Raw genomic sequence first — 14,508 nt, 5'->3', positions numbered from 1 at the left:
TCCTCTGAGTGGTCAAGCAGGACTGTGGGATCCAGCAAGAGGCTGGGTTTGAACCATTGTCAGGCCAGATGGTGTGCTGGCAGGGTTCATCAAGGGCGGCTGCTGTAGCTCCTGGGCGATGACTATCTAAGGGCAACTGGATTCTCAGTGTGTACCACATTGGGAAACTAGGTTTGCCTCCACTTCATTAGCATAAGCAAAAAAGTTAATTTTCTCTGTCAATTTTTTTTTCCTGCCAATACATTTTGGCTCATAAACCCTTAATGTCTGCCATACCTTGTCTGTAGTAAAATAAGAAAGAAATGTTTGGGTCTGTGGGAAAACAGATGTTGCAGGCATTTTATATCCAAGATAGCAGTTTTCTCATAATTGAGTGGTGTCTTGTAGAGTCTGCCCTGTCTGCCCTGTCTGCCCTTTACTAAGTCTGGGTAAGCCTGGAAATCACGTGATCGCTTTGCTGGCAATTTGCTCAGGAACCTGGTAACATGGGGCCCACAGTCCTGCTTGGAACCAAACACTGATGGCCTGGCATGTGCTCTCTGGTTTGTTGGGCCCGCCTGCCTTTCTCTACACCTGCTCTTCAGATGTACTTAGGAGATGCCTGGCCCCGCTGGGGCATCGAGTTGACGTTTGCAGCTTCTGGTCTGCAGTGTTTGTGCCTCTTGAGCTTGTTTTCATTCATACATTGGGCATTAACATTTTTTAAAATTCAGCTAACGCAAGACACCACTTGCCTTTGAAGCCAGAAGGGGAAACAAGAGTCAGCGCTTCCGAATCTGCTGAGCCTTGTTCTGCATCCTGGCGCTTGTACACAGCACATACTCATCCACAGACCTCATCACTCACCACTTCTGAGCAGACGCCGTCTTCCCTTCTGGAGCTATCTATCCCATAACTACTGGTTCCTCCTGAGCCTAATTGAATCCTTTGGCTGAAGGAGGGAGGGAGGGAGGAAGGGAGGGAGGGCTAGAGAACCAGGCTGACCATATCCAAGAATCCAATTTACTCATCATTTTTTCACAACTTAAGGAAAACAAGCTTCCCCGTCTCCTCTGGGCCTGTTTCTGAGTTCACACTTGGAAAAGTCAAATAAACACAATAAATCCATTACTAGGCCTTCATATTAAGCCCCTGAGGCCTATGCTGGTCAGTAAGAGGCTAACATGGAGACATTTCCCAAGCGGAAGGAAGTTTCTCTGACCTTGAAAACAGAAGTCAGCAGCGACAGTTAGCCTAACAGTTGAGAGCACACAACCCAGGCTGCTTCAAGGACGAAGACCAAAGGGGCTTCTCCTGGTTGCTGGGACTCCAGGGGAAAATCATCCCAGATGGCGTCCAAATCGTACAGGGAACCTGGCAAATTGGACCCACTTGGTAACTGTCTAATACCGGACAAAATTCTTTACCCTAGACTAGAACTTTCAGCTCTCCTGCCAGCCTGTAGCTAGAGTTTGGATCCACCTTCAGTCCTTTCAAGGGTTGTTTGTGAACTACAAACCAGAAGACATCACCACATGAAGCAGGGTTGACGAGGCAATGCAAAGGGGCCTCTTGAGACCAGCTAGGGAACTCCTCAGGGTGGGAAGGCAGGTTGTTTGCACACAACACACACATACACACACACACACACACACACACACACACACAGCCTCCAAATCATACACCAGGTACCAGTTCTATTGTCATCACTCAGCCGTGGCTTTGAGTGAGTTACACGACCCCTCTGTGCCTCAGTTTCCTCACATCTGTAAATGGGCTACCATAAACCAGTGCCTCCCCACGCCGATTACTGTAAATACAGTGAAGACTATAAATCACTAGATGTCAGGGGCCGTTTTCTGGAGTGCTTAACAGAGGCAGGCCAGAGGACTGACAACCTTATCTTGCAGATTCTCACACAGCCTTGAAAACTTGGCAAGATACTTGTGTTGGCCAATTTCTTAGACAAGAAAGTTTATTATTAATTCCAGGTGGGGATGTGGAGCTGGACGGGCTTCTTTGACTTCCAGTTGATAGACATCTAAGCATAGAGAGAACTAAAGCAACTGTTAGCATTCGTTTCTGCTCTAAGAATCTTCTGGTTCCCACATAGGAATACTGGATACAAGGCCTGAGAGAAATAAACTCGGGGCTGCTGTATTTACTGTTCCTCCTCCCAAGTTCTTGTCTCTATCTCTCAACCATGCCCCACATCCAGGTACTGTTCGACTCTGCCGGCTAGCTGCCAGCACTGGAAACTAGAATGTTCCATGGCATTGGAGGTGCTGTGGGAGCCCCAGTACAACTCTTTGTATTTGTAACTGGGGTCCGGTAGATGGGCCTGAAGATGACAGCAGTCATGGGCTTCTCTGTTGGGTCCTAAAACCACTGCAGACTGGTGGATAGGGCTGCAGGCTCCTGTCACGGAGAGCTGCTGAGCCCTGCGTCGCCTGCACAGTAGCTGCTCTGGCCTGTTCAGATGTGTTTAGAGCAGTGTTTCTCAACCTGTGGGTGCTGACGGTTTTTGAGAGGTAAATCTACTGTTTCACTGGGGTCACATATCAGAATCTTAACATTATGATTCATAACAGCAAAATCACAGTTAGGAAGGAAATAGCAACAAAAATAGTTTTATGGTTGGGGTCACCACAGCATGAAAACCTGTTTTAGAGGGTCTCAGCCTTAGGAAGATTAAGAACCAGGAGTTTAAATAACCATCCGTGGTTACCAGCACAGGTGTATCCTACTTTCTAATTGCCGCATTTCTTCTGCTTTGTTCTCAAGGACACCTGCTGCTGTAGCCTTTAATGTGTGACATTGATTGAGAGCCACAAAGGCCAGGGACCTTCCTCCCCTAAGTACTTGGACTCTGCCCCCTACCTGATCCTTCCACTGTGAAGCAAGGAATGACTGTTTTACACACACACACACACACACACACACACACACACACATTCTCAAGCCTGGACTCAGTTTAAGCCTTCAGCTCCAGGTCAGGGCTGTTTCTCAATTGCAGGAATGCCTCTCCCAGGCACCGCTGAGCTCTGTGCAGGCCGGGGTGACTTCATTATTACTCATTAGCTAGAATTAGCTGCAATTCATCTTCTGGCCAAGCTCTTGTTTGAGTTAGGCTGGGACTCTAATTCTCCTCATCTCTATTTTTAACTGAACTTCTGAGAGTGGCAGAGAGCACATCTCATCCATACCAAGACCCCCAGTGCTGTGTCCATCACTTAGCTGCGACCTTACTCATAACACACTGTTGTCACCAGTCCCCTGCCCAGCTCTCTTTTATTCTAACTTGCTTATTTGTTTGCTTGTAATTCATCTGAGATTTAATGCACAGGCTGGGTATGGTGGTGCACACTGTGAATCCCAGCTCTTAGGAGGCAGAGGCAGGCAGATCGCTGTGAGTTCGAGGCCAGCCTGGTCTACAAAGGGAGTCTAGGACAGCCACAGCTACACAGAGAAACCCTGGAGAGAGAGAGAGAGAGAGATTGATTTAATGTGCATGCTTGAATCCACCACCCATCTAATAACCAAATGCCTCTCTGCCTATCCCTGTTCCTTCTTTCCCATAAACCCTTGCGGCATGGTACAGCTCCCTGAGTCTTGTGCTTACTCTTCCTTCACCCTTTTCTTACTGGCTTTCAGCATTCGTGTGCAAATCTGTAAGATTCTTTGTTTAGGTGGCCTATTTGTCTCTTACTGCAGCAGGACCACTCTGGATTCGTGGCCATAGCATTGTCTAACCTGCCAACTAGTGGACAAGTCTGGCTGCCCCAGGTACCTCACTCTTTTCCTATGGAAGAAGATGCGCCCTGGGAATGGGAACCCCACTCCTGAGCTCCACTGCACCCCCAGTGCTGTCTCTGTGAGCACAGCCCTGCTGCCCACGCCCTTTGCCCCACCCCCACCCCCACCCCATGGTCGGCATTTATCTTGGACTCTGTGGGCAGCAGGCAGCCCCCCCTCCCCGGGATGTATCAGAAGAGGAAAAGCTGGAGGGCAATGGCAGTTTCCCTCTTTCCCAGTGTGCCTAGGGATGTCTTTGTCCCAGACCAGCACATCCAGCTACCCTGCAGCTTCCTGGAGCAGGACCCGATCTTAACTGTTTCATCTGGGTCAGGATCATGCTGGGATGGGTGCTTAGAGCTGGCACAGCACAGTACAATTCTGTTTGCCAGAGGGAAGGGCTCTCCCAGGGCTTCTTCAGCGTCTCTGTCTCTTTCTCTGTCTCTCTCTCCCCTCCCCCTTCGTGTGTGTGTGTGTGTGTGTGTGTGTGTGTGTGTGTGTGTGTGTGTGTGTTTCCACACGCGCACACCTACATCTTCCATCCTGTTTGCAGCGGGGCCTCTAGCTAGCCTGGGAGCTTCCAGGGATCTTTCCGTTTCCACTTCCCAGTAGCAGTGCTGGGGTTGCAGATGCAAGCTACCACATCCAGCTTTATGTAGGTTCTGCGCATCTGGACCTAGGTCCTAACGCTTGGGTGTCAAGCACTGGAGCATCTCCCAGGAAAGGACTGCTTTCTATTATTAGTACTCATTACCTGCCTTGAAGTGCTTCTGTAGACACGAAGGCTCACCCCAGCTGCCTCTGCCTCCCAGAACCTGGGCCTCTCCGTCTCCTTGACCTTGTCGTTTCCAGTAAGGACCAGGCAGCAGGGATGCCACCCATTTCTGCCGGCAGGAGTCACAGTCTACTGTGGGGAGGAGATAACCAAAAAAAAAAAAAAAAAAAAAAAAAAAGACACAGTATTGACTCAAGAGCTTAGGGCTTGCTGGAAACCTGGGACAGGGAAAACAAATTTCCCCCAACTCCTACTTAGGATAACAGCGTCTAAGTAGGGCAGGGTACTTCAAGTGAGGTTTTGTCTTCAAATTCTTGGGATCTGTCACCATAATGATGCTGGCCATGCTGGGGAGTGACATGGGGAGGCCAGGGAGTGGGGTTGGAACTGTTAGAGTGGGTAGCAGGGAAATCCGGGTTTGTAGTGTAGTCAGGAAGAGAGCAAAGGGGTTCCGAGTGAATACAGAAGCTGAGAGAGAACACAGGTGCATGGAAAGTGGACAGGGAAGGCTCAGGAGTGAGCTCCATTCAAAGACATGAACACACAGAGTATGGTAAAGGTGTGAGCCAGGGGCCCTGGTATTTGGGCCCAAGTATTGGGATCCACACAATGCTGAGGAGGGGACAGGGACTTGACTTCTTTGAAGAGTGTGGTGGTCTCTGCAGGGCACCTGGGCCCACAGAGCAATGTGTTAAGAGTAACAAACAGGGCCTGTTTAAGAGCTGTCTGAATGCAGTGTGTCTGTGTGGTACCCAGGATCCTACATCTCAGACCCCCACGTGAACCACATACATATCGCGGGGCCACAGAGGACATGGCAAAGCTGATGAGGGTCCCATCCCAGAGCCAGGGTAGAGGTGCCGCCTAACAACTGCCCTAATGTTGCCAGAGTAGGAGCTAACCAAATAATTGAATCGAGGAATATCAACATGAACAGCAATCGCAGAGATTCACCGAACAGTAATGATGCTGAGTTAGGAATAGCAGGCATTCCATGGGAAGGCAAGAGCCATGTCGTATGTGAGTGATGTAAAATGTTGTCAGACGATCATCCTTGCCCACACAGATTGATGGGAATGAGTAACAGTGGCCCCGACAGATGTCTCTGCAGAATCTGGGGCTGGATACGGTTGTGGTGGCCTTCTGGCAAGGCCTTTTGTGCACAGTTCTTGTTACCAGCCACAAATGCACAAGGCTCCTTCCTTTACAATCTCCAGCTTTCTTTCTTTATCTTTGTTAGGACTTGGCAAAGGTGACTTCACTTAGATTCTGACAACTTTTACAGACATGTTACGTCGTTCCTCCTAGGACAGAAACATTTCAAGCGCCAGAAATTTCACTCTGATCAGAATTTAGGAATGGGAAAGTAGAAGAAAAACTATGTGTGTTTAGAATTTTTTTAGTCTCAAGAACTGTTTTTTTTTTTTTTTTTTTATTGGTTCATAGATATATATGACTTTTTTTGTTATAAGAGAAATTTCAAGTTTACTGTTGAAAGAGTCTGGCTTTGACCATGAACCAAGGTCAGGCTGAACTGGGGTCTACTACATCTAGTACAGTTCTATAGACCCCAGCCCCTCTCCCCACTCCCCCCGCACCCCTAACTCAAACACACAGAGGTCTCTCCAGCCCTGCTTACGGACCGCAAGGGCCCATTAGAGCTGAGGTCACAGCCAGCACGATATGGCTGCAGTCCTCACAGCCCACTAGAGCCATCCAGTCGTCCTCGTTACTGGCAGAGGTTCAGTAGCTAGCCAGTGTCCGACTGCAGCAGGGCTGGGTATCCACTAAAGCCAGAAGTGGACAAGCGCCCAAGAGCCTGGCCGGCAGACAGAGAAGGCCTGGGGTACAGGGTCAGGGGTGTGGATAGACAGATTCCTTGCTCCTCTGGAGATGCTACTGTAGACCAGTGGCTACAAATTGCCTTGGTGGTAAAGCCAAGTGTCTTTTCTGAGCAGTCTTGCCTTTGATGTGTGCCACTTAGAACCAGCTTATCCCTGGGGCCTACCCTGTGTATCTCCTGGACATCTGTCTCTTCTCTGGTAGAGGCTTGGCAATCACACCCCTGGTATCCAAGGCCCACCCTACATTTGTCTTCTAGGTATCCCCCCATCTTCCTTGTCATGTGCATTTGCTCCTAGGAAACCCAAGCTGATACAGTACCTTGAAGCTTCCCACTGTTAGGAGTCAAGTGTGAGTTCCATCCTGCCAAACCAGTTGTACCCAGGCTGTCACACCAGGCCATCTGCTGCTTTGAAGGCAACACTGGACCTAGAGTAGAAAATCGAGGCTACTCCGCCACCCTGGGGACAGAGGCCAGGCTCTTGGGTCCTTATCTGTATAGAAATGCCTTTCCTTTCTGGCCAGTCACCCCTCCCCCACCCACTGTGAGGTGTTTGCTCATCCTCCTTTCAGTGGGACCCTCCATAGTGAGCAGGGCTTTCCCAGAAGGCTGTGTCCTTTGAGATAGACTGCAGGCCCGGGCTTCTGCTGGGGCAGCGATGGGAATACCATTGCCCCAAGTGGCGGGCTAGAGCTGTTTGCACGTTCTCCCCATGCATGGTCCTTTTGTGTGGCACTTGTGGCCTCTCTGAGCCTTTGTTCACCCCTAGTGGACAGCACTGTCAGGTCCCTCTGCTTTCACCTCTCCGTCACCAACCACCCCGTCACACTTGGCTTTATGTCATCCTAGAGTTTGCCACCACCTTTCCTAGTTTCCATCTCTGATGTGAACTTCATACACACATGGGGTGAGTGTGCACATCTTTTCAGCTGGGAAGGGCATAAGCCTAGAGCCCAGGCTGCCCCCTACAGCTTACTACTGTCTACCCAACATCCTCACACTTGAACAATTCTAGTGAATGGGGTGGGAGAGGTGCCTCCACAATTAACAGCACTGACTGCTCTTTCAGAGGACCTGGTACCCACATGATGGCTCACAACTGTCTGGAGCTTTAGTTCCAGGGGAACCAGTGCCTTCTTCTGGCTTCCACGGGCACCAGGAGTACGAGTGGCACACAGACACACATGCAGGCAAGACACCTGTGTATCTTCTCATTTCCTTGGCAACCACAACAAACAAACAGCACCCAGGTCTTCTAAGTTCAGCTTTCAAGGATGTCACTCAAATGCTTTCCCATCTGCCTCCCACTGTCTTAACGTTCACCTCAAGATTTAAGCCACGCATGCAGGCGTGATGGTAGGCTGGTGATTCACATCTTTGCATGTCCCATGGCGGGTGGGGAGACATGAGAAGCAGCTGACACCATCAGTCTCCATACCAGACTCTCCACTGGTCTGCATCCCTGAAAGTGAACTCTATGAGCTCTTTGTGCAGATGGCAACAGAGTCTCTGGAAATCCCGTGGTTAGCCACAGGTCATACAGGCGCTAGTGATGGATAACTGAGAAAATGTACCCAGGACTTTCAAGCAGGACTGGGATGTTTGTGGCGTGGAACCAGGCATTCTGTTTCTGGCCTAGCCTGGTTCTCATGCAGGCACACTGGCCTGGATGAGTCTTCAGCAAGAGCAGAAAATGGCTGTCAGTAAGGGTAGCATACCTAAGCATTTTTTTAGAAGCATAATAAACAAAAGTGTAAGTGTTTTCAAAGATATTTCTTGAGCTGATGGCTTAAAATCATACTTAAGCAGTCAGGCATAGTGGTGCACACCTTTAATCCCAGCATTCGGGAGAGGCAGAGGCAGGTGGATCACTGTGAGTTTGGGGCCAGGACAGCCAAGGCTACACAGACAAACCCTGTCTCGAAAAACAAAATCAAACAAACAGATGGTACATCAGCAAGAACTTGTGAAGGCAAAGGGTGGCCAAGCCATGCCATTGTCACCGTATAGTCCATGATGTACTGCCATCATCCCATCCCATCTTACCGAGGAGAAATGTGTGGGTGGGAGCAGAGGAGCCAGATGCCTCCGCCTGGCAGGGATGGATGTGAGCTGGCCTTCCAAGCCGGCCCTTTCAATCCTTTGCACTTACTCTTGCCTGCCCCCATACCAGAAGGGTAAGGCTCTGAGTCAATGAGGGAGCTTCTGTTTTCAGATGTACGTTCTTTTTTGAAGAGTACTAGGTGAAGACAGTGTCCAGATCTCAAGCGGCTGCCTGCCGGCATCGAGGCAAGCTGGCTGGGAGAGCCAAACGCAAATCTAAAGGCAACCCTCTGCCATCACCACCACCACCACGTCACCATGGCCTGGACACTACCAGCGACTTTTGAACTTACAAGGTTTTGGGGGGTCACACATGACACCCTTTTCTTTCACTTAAAATTATGGCTTGAGAAGCTCATCCCTTCCTTCACCTATAGTTGGACCCCCGCTTCTTGCCCAGAGCTGATCTTCTTCTTCTTCATCTTCTTCTTCTTTTCTTCTTCTTCTTCTTCTTCTTCTTCTTCTTCTTCTTCTTCTTCTTCTTCTTCTTCTTCTTTGAGTGCAGATGCAGTTGACTAGTGAGGAGCAGTAACATGGCTGCTTTCAAGTGCCAGTGTTACAGGAATGTGGGGGAGAAGTAGGCTGCAGGGACCTGGAAAGTAGCTATAGGATGACAGTAAGAGCCTGAGGCTGTGACACGCACCAGAAGTCTAGAAGACAAGTGACTTCACCTTCATTCTCTACTCGAGTCTACACTTTTATTATTGTTTTAGGCAAGGGGCAGTGTGACATTCCAAATGCAAGCTTGGCGACTAGACAAGCCTCTCCTCTGTGAGCCTCAGTTTCCTTTTCTCTCAGCCAGGAATGAGTGGCTGCATTGACTCCAGGTGGTGACTTTAAAAGCTCAGCGAGATACACTCATCCTAGCAATAGGCCGAGCAGATTCATGGTAAATGTGGGTAAGATAGAAGGCGAGTTCCCACTTCTGGTTGCCACTTACCAGCTGTGCCTCCTGAGGTAAATGGATTGTGCACTGGTTCAGCTTTCTTCCTCCTTAAAAGAGAGATGATAATAATCATATTTATTGCTCCCAGGGGTTGTTAAAATGTAATACATGCATCCACATAAATTGAGCACCCCACCCCCCCCCCCCCCGTGTCAAAAAAAAAAAAGATCTTAGTGTGTATATGACCATATAATAAACCTGCAGGAAGAAGCAGCTACAAGCATATCTTAAACCTCACACTTCCTGCTAAGGGACCAGTGAGGTATTAAAGGCAGAGGGATTAGAGTAGAGGCTTGATGGACAGAGTGGGGTAACATGAGGACAGGTGCTATGAGTGACAAGGGTTGGGGAAGGATGGAGGTGCAGCTGTAACGGAGGCGGGAACCCTATGAAGGACAAGTCAGGTCGGCATACATAGCTAGCATCCCCTGGCTAGCCTCATTTTGTATGGGAATCAAAGATGAGGAGATCGTGAAGCTATTAGTGCTGGGGTCTGGCCTAAGCATTGGCAGCAAGATGTGGCCTTGGACCATAGCTTCTGACACTCCTACTGAGTCCCACTTGGATTCAGTAGGAGTACTGACATAGACATACACACAGGCAAAACACCCATGTACACAAAATTTAAAACACACACACACACACACACACACACACACACACACACACACACACACACACCATTCATTTGCTTACTCTCAGATCATGAGGAAGTCCCGGAATCCAAGCTCAGCTCCAGGGCTGGCTCTCACCCTAGCTTAGTGCTGGCTATATTCCTGGGATTACCACAGGTCCTGGGAGGGCAGAGGGCCACCAGGGGTATCAAACCCTCACACTTTCCCTCTAGTGGAATCCAACCTGTTTGCTTATTTGTTTTGAGATGGGTCTGACTGTGTTGCCCAGGCTGGCCTTGAACTTGCGGCCCTAAATGATACCCCCGCCTCAACCTCCTGAGTAGCCGGGACAAATCATCCTGTTTCTAAAAGGATTCCCACTCAAACCCTTTGAAGCACACATTCCCCATCAGAACTTATCCTTGCTGTGGGTAAATTTAATACCACTATTACTCTTTTAATACTACCGTTCACCAGTTATTGTTCGAAATCTTCCAGTCTGGCCAGCTATGTCCCAGCTTTCCTAATCATCGTCCCTGAGGGCCTCTGACTGGAAGCAGGGATGGCTCCTCAGGAGCAGGGAAACCTGAGCCAGTTCAGGGACAAGAGTAGGCAGTGGGCAAGCTGGGCAGAGTGAGGAGGTGCGGGCACTCACTCTTCACTGTCTTTGCAGCTGAGCCCCTGCCACTGATGGACCTGTGCCGGAGATCCATCCGCTCAGCCCTGGGCAGACAGCGCCTGCGGGACATCGGCTCCCTGCCCCTGCCTCAGTCTCTCAAAAATTACCTGCAGTACCAGTGAGTGGCGCTAAAGACCTGCTGTCATCTGTGGTCACACAGCAACTAGCTCCAGAGTGTCAGGACACGTCACTGACTTGGGCAAGGAATGCCTGTTGCCATTGCTGCCGTCAACCAGGACCAGGAGTATATAGAGACCATTTCTTCCTCAAGAGAATGAATAAAACATTTGGCAGGAGACGGCATCTTGTTCTCCCCACTGCAGACAGGCCCAGGGAAAATTGGCCAGTGGAGAGAAAATAGCTTCTGAATAATAAATGATGAAAGCAAGTCCTTGACGGTCCCCTCCCTGTCTGCCCCCAGCCAGGGCAGAGAGATCATCCTTCCATTTTGAGACTTAGTACCACTTTGAGAGACAAATCCCCAGGGACCACGGCAGTGCAAAAGTGCCTGGACTTACCTCACTGAGCTGGCTTGTCACCCCTTCCTCCATGGATAGAGTCCTTGGGCTGTCCCCACCACCCCTCTGTTCAGGGACATTAGTCTAGTGACTTGCCCCGGGGTCAGGAGCAGGAGACAGAGCTTATTCTTGGGTATGATCGGTTTAAGTAGGGTTTGCATTTTGAAAGAGGAGTGTGGTGAAGATGGCTGGCTTTCTCCCAAAGGTGCTAAGGAGGATGGGGGCCTTGTGATGCCAAGTCTGAGACACCCTGATTGCCCAGGGCTCTGGCAGTCACCATTCAGGGGGAAGCCTGGCTGTCACAAAGCTTTCTTTGAACAAATTATTTTTTCACTTTAGGAGACTTCCACAGTTTCTTGTTTCCAATACATGTGTGACGTGCTGTTTATTTATCAGCCAGAGTCCCCCCCTCCCCATCATGGTGTGGCCTTGGGACTGGAAGGGGGTGTGACATAGTCTCTGCAGGACCCAAGACCCATCCTCTCACAGAATGTTGCTGCTGCTGCTGCTGCTGCTGCTGCTGCTGCTGCTGCTGCTGCCGCTGCTGCCAATGACACCGTTTGGCATCTTTGGTGTGTTCCAGATATTCTCTGCCCAGACTCGGGTTTAATTGGAAATGGTCAATAGTGTGGGCCAGAGCCGGACAGTGCAGCTTCCACTTTAATGTGAATGTGACCTATAAGCAAGGAACATTTCTAATAAAGTTTGTCACTCTGTCCTTGAGCTGTATGTGTAAAGTGCTCTTTCAGGGGTGTGGGGACAGCACCATCAACCTGGCTGATCTGTCCCCAGATCTACAGACATCAACCCTGGGACCGCCTCTCCATACACATTTTTCCATCTGCTGTCCATAGTCCCCATCTGAACCCCAACCCCAAAGATGGTGCAGAGACCTCACCTGGAAGACACTCTGTTCCCAGGTTCTGGAAACATTCCCATAACCCTTGACACTGAAGCCTTAGATGTTCAAGATGACCAGGGCCAGCCAGGGTAAACCCAAGTCCACTGGAGCCGGGCTGAATGCATGTGGCCACCAGGGGGCAGTGCAAATGGCTGCAGGGTGAATGAGGCAGAACTGACCTGGGTTCTGCTGGGGCTGGTAACTGGCTGGCAGTTAGGGACAGGAAGGATTGACTGGGCAGCATCAGCCACAGATAAACATACCACACCATACCAGACTCCAGGGTAGCATCAGACTAATGTTTCTGTCCCGAGTAGGGGCATTTAGAGTTTGTTGATCTTGAGAAGTTCAGCAGGGAGTGGAGGAGGGGGAGTGAGAGGCAGTTCCTTGTGCCTAGAAGAGTGGATGTGAGACACATTATTTTCTGCCCACTCCAAGGCTGTAGATGGGGGAGGGGTTATCCCCTGCCTTCAGGCTCTAGGCACCTGCCTGCCTGCCAGCCGTCTCAGCCTCCAAAGCTTTCAGTTGTTGCGGTTGTGAAAGGCAGCTTCCTGAAGAGGCACAACCTCGGGCGTTGGTCAGGAAGCCTGGTTGGTGTCCAGGCTTCCTCATCTATACACAGTGACCTTGGGTAAGTTAATTCCTCTTGTCCTAAGCCCTAAGCTTCATTTTCACTGCTTCTTTTATTCCAATAATGCCTTCCCACCCTTTCTCCACCCTCTCGTGAGATCAGCCTTTCTCTGGCCACCCCACAACCATCTATCAGTGTCCTCCTGCTCTGAGCTATTAGGTCTTCACTACCTGGGCATGTGTCTCCTGGCACCAAGAACCCTATACTGAGCACTTGGATTGGGTCCCCTCTGTCCTGTAGCCTCATGTACCCAGGAGGCTGTGGGTCTCTGGAGGGTGGGGCCTGTGCCTGTACCTACCACGCCATTCTAGATCAGACACATCAGCTCTGCAAAGGCCTGCAGCGAGGCAGGGTAGGCAAGATGCCCTCTGCAAACTGAAACACCCACAGGGAAGTGACAGAGTGGGCTTGAGGTCCTTCCAGACCTGGAGACCCTACCCCCAAGACTTCCTGGGCTCCTTGACCTCTCATGCCCACACCTGCAGCACTAACCAGAAATGAGTGAGATTTGGCCCGGCCCTGCCAGACCTCACAGTCTAAGGCGGGGTGGGGGTGGGCGGGGTGGGAGAGAGATGTATGACCACCAAGCAAAGAAGCGCTATGATGTTCAAAGGGGGGGAGGGGGGGATGAGATAGAGGCTAGAAGGCTACAGAAAGATGCTGGGGAAGTTGAGTCCTGACAAGGAGCTAGACATGTGAGGAAGAGGCAGAACATTCACATACATACATTTAATTTTTAAAAAAAAAACTTTTAAGATTATGTTGGATACAGCTATCTTTCCATAGTCCACAATCATTGTCTGAGAACTACCCTGCTTCCGTATCCTGAGGCGCTGCTCCTGCCGCGGGCCTCCTGCACATCTCGTTACCCATGATGGACTTGACGGAGAAGACCTGTGTGGCTCCACCCAACTCCGGCCCAAAGGAGAGCAGGACCACACTCCGGCCTGCTGTGCTGCAGCTGGAGGCAACCCCCTGGCTCCAACAGGCTCCAGGCCAGCACTGTGGCTCTTGCCTTTCCATCAGAGCTCCTAAATAGACCCCAGGCTAGAGGACATACTCTACCCTCAGTGCGTTTTCTTTCAGGGAAGAAAGGCGCACTACCACACACTCTGAGAGGATAACTGCCCACCCTAAGACAGCCACATCGTTTTTCATCTGCACCGCTTTATCCTTCCTGTCTTCTGTGAACTGTCTGTGCAAAGCTCTAAATGTCCTCAACATACCATCTACAAAACTCATGCTCCAGAATCACACACTTGGGGGGGGGGGGAGCGTTTCATAATAAAAATAGAGTGTTTAAGTAAGTTTTCACTTTTGTGTTGGGCCACACTCATAGCAGCCCTGGGCCATATGTAGCCTACCTGGATATGAACCTTCATTAGCACTGCATTTGCTCTCTGTTAACTTTTACCGCAGGGACTCCGACTCCGTGTGAATCTTGCCGAGTCTGCCTTCAAGTGACTCTGTAGAGACCCCACCTCCCACCCCGCTTCTTTCAGCTTTTCTCTCTTTAGTACTTTACAGGCACATGCCACTTGCCAGTCTAAAACACTCATCTCTGCCATGTCTTTCTCCTACCGTGTAAAGATTATACCTTATCATAGAACTCAGCAAGGTCATTAAAACCCTAGTGGTCTAAATGCGAATGCCGCTCCCCCTCCCCCTTCCACTCCCTCCCCCCAGGGTCATGTATTTGAACACTTGGCTCCCAGTGGGGGGAA

General features: G+C 50.1%; 1 protein-coding gene across 2 annotated transcripts in view; it reads left to right on the top strand.

Moving 5' to 3' along the window:
- The window catches only part of Spsb4 (splA/ryanodine receptor domain and SOCS box containing 4), a 76,034-nt gene extending 64,753 nt beyond the window's left edge, over nucleotides 1-11,281 (top strand). For both annotated transcript variants that reach the window (XM_051140586.1, XM_051140585.1), the window contains exon 3: nucleotides 10,729-11,281. In XM_051140586.1, the coding sequence (XP_050996543.1) occupies nucleotides 10,729-10,856 (128 nt within the window). In that variant the 3' untranslated portion in view covers nucleotides 10,857-11,281. The remainder of the gene's footprint in view (nucleotides 1-10,728) is intronic.
- Nucleotides 11,282-14,508: the final 3,227 nt, after the last annotated feature.

The sequence above is a fragment of the Acomys russatus genome, chromosome 32, assembly GCF_903995435.1.
Source record: "Acomys russatus chromosome 32, mAcoRus1.1, whole genome shotgun sequence".
Taxonomy (NCBI): domain Eukaryota; kingdom Metazoa; phylum Chordata; class Mammalia; order Rodentia; family Muridae; genus Acomys; species Acomys russatus.
This window is presented reverse-complemented; position numbering and strand designations above follow the sequence as displayed.